This window comes from Halyomorpha halys, unplaced genomic scaffold, assembly GCF_000696795.3.
Source record: "Halyomorpha halys isolate HHAL.00 unplaced genomic scaffold, Hhal_1.1 Scaffold141.1, whole genome shotgun sequence".
NCBI classification, from domain to species: domain Eukaryota; kingdom Metazoa; phylum Arthropoda; class Insecta; order Hemiptera; family Pentatomidae; genus Halyomorpha; species Halyomorpha halys.
In genome coordinates, this window is record NW_027111321.1 from 449,769 (window position 1) to 455,805 (window position 6,037).

General features: G+C 30.7%; 1 protein-coding gene across 1 annotated transcript in view; it reads right to left on the minus strand.

The window, feature by feature from the left end:
* Positions 1–6,037, minus strand: part of Etf-QO (electron transfer flavoprotein-ubiquinone oxidoreductase) — a gene marked incomplete in the record, with an annotated part of 29,311 nt that overhangs the window by 1,857 nt on the left and 21,417 nt on the right. The window contains 2 exon segments of the mRNA XM_067049343.1: positions 1,252–1,473; positions 4,438–4,617. Coding sequence (XP_066905444.1) covers positions 1,252–1,473; positions 4,438–4,617 — 402 coding nt within the window.

Here is a 6,037-nt window from a genome sequence, read left to right on the forward strand (position 1 = left end):
GTGGGATAGTATAACACTATTAGAATAGAAAAGAAGAATAAAGAATTGAAATGAAAATAAGACAAGGTTTATACAAAAAAAAAAAAGTGAAAGATTGTTCTGCAACTGTCCATAAAATAATAAAATGAGATGATATTGATGACTCAGCTACTGGTAGAATGTGTGAATCTTTACATCTAGGACCCTTATTACCTCACCAGGGAGCGGTTTTTACCTTGTTGCGAGGGAAAATATGATTCCATGGTAACAATGGGCAGGATTAGTCCAGGCATCCTGGCTGATACACACTGTGTTGTGTACGCAGTTAATGCATAAACACAATTCAACACACTATTCTGATTTACAGTTTATAAACATATTCTATGTATACTCAATATTTACATTTCATATTATACATGTGTGTGTCTTTGGCCGCAACGATTAGCAAACCTTCCATAAGATAATATCAAGTATACCTGTTGCGGCCAATATATGTTTAAAAATTGTCTCCGTTTTATAAATATATATAAATGTATCTATTGTAACCATTGGTATTAGTACGTTAATATTTGCTACAGAGGTATTAATAACACCAGAATTGTATACAAACGCCGGGTCAGTGGCCCTTATCTCTCTACCTAGTCAGTAGTTGCTAGCAGGCTGGCCAACCCTGATGCTAAGCTGGGTTTCCTAATTTTTTTCAGTTCAAGACCTTATCTTCTAAAATTATTGTTACTTTTAAAATAAATTTCATTTCAAAATATGTTATATTATGAGTATTATGAATATTTTATATATGTTATACTATTTCACACTTGCTCTATTTTATCTTGTACTTGGTCATCTGTGTTGTTCATTTAGATCTCTATTCTACGTAAACTGCAATATCTACTATATTTTTGGTCAAAATATTTTTATTTTAATTATAATATTTTCATAATGTAATCATTGATGACCAATGTCTATTCTATAGCTTTTGTTGTTTTTAATGATAGATATTGCCACTAATCATTTCAAGTTCTACTTGCTCTATATAGGCTTTTCAAAATTTCAGGTTTCAGGTTTTCAAAATTTAATTTATGTTGTAATTTAATGCTATGTGAAGAAAATGCTGTTGTATTGAGATCAATTTTGTATAAGACATTTTCTTTATCGTAATTAATGTTGTTACGATAATGTTAATTAAAGAAGAATACTTTTAGTTGAACTGATAATGCTTGTTGATTAATATATAGAGAATTTTAAATGTAATCATACACAATAAGTACTTACCAGCCGGGCAAAACCTTCCTTCAGGACCATCATAAATTGCTAAATTATTAGTAACTGGAACCGAGTCGTCCATCAGTGTCAGGTGAGGAGGCTGGTCGCCTTCATGATTAGTTCCAGTCAGTGCGACAGAGGAGAGGAGATCAAAGCTGATCACTCCGTCTGGTTTAGGATATTCGATTTGTTTAACCTCACTTGCAGGCTTCAGTCTGCTGTAATCTGGATCTGAAAATCAAAATGGTGATATTAGTAAAGTGAAAAATGTTCAAGGATTAAGCCAAAGCAATGGAAAACCTAATTGATTGATAACTACACTAAAGATGTTTTAACCTATGAAGAAGATGGTCAGGGTTGTCAGGGTCAAAAGAGAACAACTATTTATTTTACGACATTCCGCCCCATTTTGTAGAGCTTGATCAGGACTGTTCAAGTAAAGAGCTTTTGAGACTTTGTATTGTCAACAGTTGACAGCAAAGTTTGTTTGTTTGTAGACAGCAAAGTCTCAAAAGCTGATTACTTGAACAGCCCTGATGAAAATCTACAAAGTGGGGCGAAATGTTGGGAAATAAATACTTGTTAACTATTTTTGTTCTCTTTTGACCAGACCCCTGACTATCTTCTTCATAATTTGAAATTATACAGTCAATCATTTATACATATAAAAGATGCTTTAGAATTAATAATATGTGTTCAAGGATCATCTCCTTAAATACAGTTAAAATCAAATTAAAATGACTTAAATTATCTCATTTAACAAGTGAGCAAGTAGCACGACTTGAAATCAACATTTAATTAATTTAAGTTTGAATCTGACAGGACAATTGTTCATGTTTAAGGAAAACCGTTTCAAAATATGTAACTCGAAATTATTATTTCTTAACCAGCAATTCAAGAGCAAGAAACGACATCTATGGGCAAGCTACTTAACTAGTAGGGGTTCTTACTATGCCTGTATTATAAATTACTTTTTTACAGTATTATTTGTAATTTTTTTAATTATCTTGTTACACTGTTTCTGTTTTTTGCTTTTATTTGTGTTTAAGCTCTGATGAAGGCTACAAATTTATACTGAAATGTTAGCACAAATAAAATAAGTTACACTTACATATTTGGGTACATTTCTACTGAACCTACCCTCTGACCATCTTCTCCTCACCAATATATCCCTGATAATTAAAAGTGTTACAAACAAATGTTCTATTTTATTTTCTAGGAAGTTGTTTATTCATTTTCTATTTAAGAATTTGAAGTGAAAAGAGACTTCCTTTAGAATTCGTTTTGGGGCATTTCCCATCTTATAATACTATTATTCCTATCATTATAACATTTAATTTAACCTTTATCAACAATTTATGTATATAATTAATGAAAAAATATACTCGATTATACCTTATAGTCAAATATATCCAATTTTTTCAAAATTATATATCATAATTACATAATTAAAAATTTAATACACCATTGTTTACACAATATCATTCACTAATGATACGTTCATCTGCCTAACATTAATATGTGCTTAAGAGACATATGAATGTATCATTAGTGAATGATATTGTGTAAACAATGGTATCTAAAATTTTTAATTATATAACTATGAAGACAAAATTTTGAAAAGGAAATAAATATATGATAAAATGGATTATGAGATAAAATTGAGTGTATTTATCAATAACATGGATAATAAAGGTTAAATTAAATGCTACAATTGTATGAGAAAATATGAAGTATTTATAATATTCTAAAGGAAGTCGCTTTTCACCTCAATATCTTCATTATAAGTTATATTTTATGTTTATTATTTAATATTTATATGTGATTTTGAGACGGACTACTAAATGGTACCATTAGTTACACTTTGCTGATAAATAAATTAAAAAAATCTTTGGATAATGGACAGTTCGTGCATGATGTCATCTAAAATATGGGAATAAATGTAGTAAGAAGAAGTATGAGGGTTTTCTTGAAAATAAATAAATAATAAATTAAATCATTAGTCATAGTTAAGGAAATAATTTCAAAATAGTGAAGTTCTAGCTTATAAACCATTACATCCTCCATGGTACTCAAATGACTTAAAGTGTTACTAATAAATATTTCATTGTATATTTATCATTCTGCTACCGACCAATTGACATCCTATCTAGTAATTTCTGACATGGGGGGGAGGAGGTGGTTTATCTTAAAGGTAATCGACATATTCTAATCACAAAAGGAGGGTAGAGTTTCTTCTTTTCTTAGAACCGCTGTGAAGTATAAGTCAGCAAATCCAAGCTAGGATTGAACCATTGCTGTTGCCAACTTAAGGGTGTTAGGCCATATATATCCAAGGGAGTTGGAGACATCTTGATCCGATTATAATCCGGCATGGAAGGTTGACTTTTATTTCTTGGTGGCCCAACCTAATGAAAGTTAACCCCACTACTCCGGTTAGAATAAGTTAGTTACCTGCAGATAACCCATCCATTTATCAGAAATGACTAGGAAGAGGGGCTCCTGTTAGTTGTGCCATAGGAATCTTTAATTCTGCAGTAGTTACAGAATTCTGAGTCACTATCTTCCATGATCCTAAGCAACATCCTTTCCGTAATGCCAATAGCGATCATGCCATAAACATCCTCATTAAGAAGTATTTCTTTTACAATATCTCGTATGAGATATGGAATCCCTTCCATCTTCATCCAATACTCCTTGATCCTATCATAGAAGGTATAAACAATGTCCCTTAAAACTTCCACTCGACTGTTAAAATGTGACAGGATGTTAATCATCAAATTTAAAAAAACTTTAAGATTATTTTGAATTTTAGATGCCTTTTCCACTAACCAATCCAAGGCTACATCTTCCGAGTTACAGCTCTCTCGTTGCACCTGTATCAACAGTTCTACACTGTCCCTCCCTGCCATGACTTCAACCTGACTGGTTAAATTGTCGTGCCTAACACAGAAGATGGTTTAGCACCCAGAAGTTAATGTCGCCCCTCACTTTCTGCAGTAGCACCACTTGCTGGTCAGTGCCTTGCAAATGATTACCTTATACCATTCCCAGGGACGCTAAAAAACCATCTTTATAAGTTTTTAATTTACAAACAAAATTTTAAATGATTTTTACGTAGCTCGGTTTCAGATGTTCACCTACTTTGCTGAATAAATAAATAAATAAATTTAAAAAAATAAAAAATAACAATACCTCCATGGGACAAAGTCCAAGGTTCCCTTCCTCCAAGGATGATAGAAGCCCCGCTATAGGCCACGCCACCAATGAGCCCCAACGGAGTATGGAATGAAGGCCTACAGTTACGGACTGCTTTTAAATCAGACCAAATCCAACTGCTGCGAACTTTGTCTTCATAAGATTTTGGTTCTAGACCTGTAAAATAAATATGAACACTAAAAAATAGATAAGAAATTAAAAATCGGATATAATTGACAGAAAAAGATTATGTATACATGTAAACCTAATTAGGTTTACAAGTTGAGATTACTCGAACGAGAAACATATTACAACAGGTGCTTTGGCTTTAATAACTAATGTGCATAAATTTTGAGAAGTTTTCAATAATTTTAAAATCAATTTGTTTTATCACATGACTTACACTTTTTACAAATTTTTAAAAATTACAATTGCATTATAATTTACTGTTTTTACAAAACAGTTAATTATAGAAGCTGAAAAGGGAAACACAGTATCTCTGAAATGTCCTAGAAGAGAAAATGGATAAAGAACCTTTGTGTTTTTAAATTATAAAGAAGATGGTCGGGGGTGCAGTCAAAAGGAAACAAAAAATTGTCAACAACTATTTTTGGCCGACATTTCACACCACTTTGTAGAGCTTCACCAGAGCTGTTTCAGTTGAAAGATATCAAAACAGTGACTGTTTGAATTTTTTGATATCTTCCAACTGGAACAGTTCGTATGAAGTTCTACAAAGTGGTCCAAAATGTCAGCAAATAAATAGTTAACTATTTTTTGTTCCTTTTTGACCGCACCACCAACCATGTTCTTTATAATTTGAAAAATACAGTCAATCATTCATATATATTACATTATTTTTTAGTTCTTAATTTTTGACCAAAAAGCAATATCAGTTTTTAATAATTTAAAAATAGTATTTATTATTAAGGTTATTAATTCTGTCTTATGTATTTATTTGATTATAGTTACATATTAGATAAAGTTATGTATCTCATTTTTCGTTAATAGCACAAATCATATATTTTTTCATGGCTATCATGTTGTTTTGAATTATTTTTCCGGTTGTGTTTATTTTTTAAATTTTCCTAATTAATTTATTAATCTCGATTTGTATTCTATGCATTGTAATGCCTAATAATTAGTTAAGAAAATTCCTTTAAAAAAAGAAAAGCTTTTTATTACTGTAGGACGTGGCTATGAGAAAAAAAAAATTTACTGGAGTATATTTATATATATTAATATTATTGTTTTAGATTTGACTTTCTATATATGAACTTCAACATTCCTGCCAATTTGTTGATTTGATTTGACAAAGAGCTAACTAACTGATTGGGTAAAAATATATTTTCTTTTTGAAATCACTCACAATAAAATTATTTAGCTTGCAAATAAATTTCAGTTCTATCGGTTGACCAATTAAGCAACTGTTAGTGTAATATCGTTATTGCTAAAAGTAACTTTTAATTGGAAATTGGTACTTAGAAGCTCTGTTTCTTAGATTATTGTTAGAGAACTGTACTGTAAGAAGTTAACATCTTTAAATCATCTTTAAATTAATTTTGTCAGCAGATGGATGCTGAAATGAATAAATTAG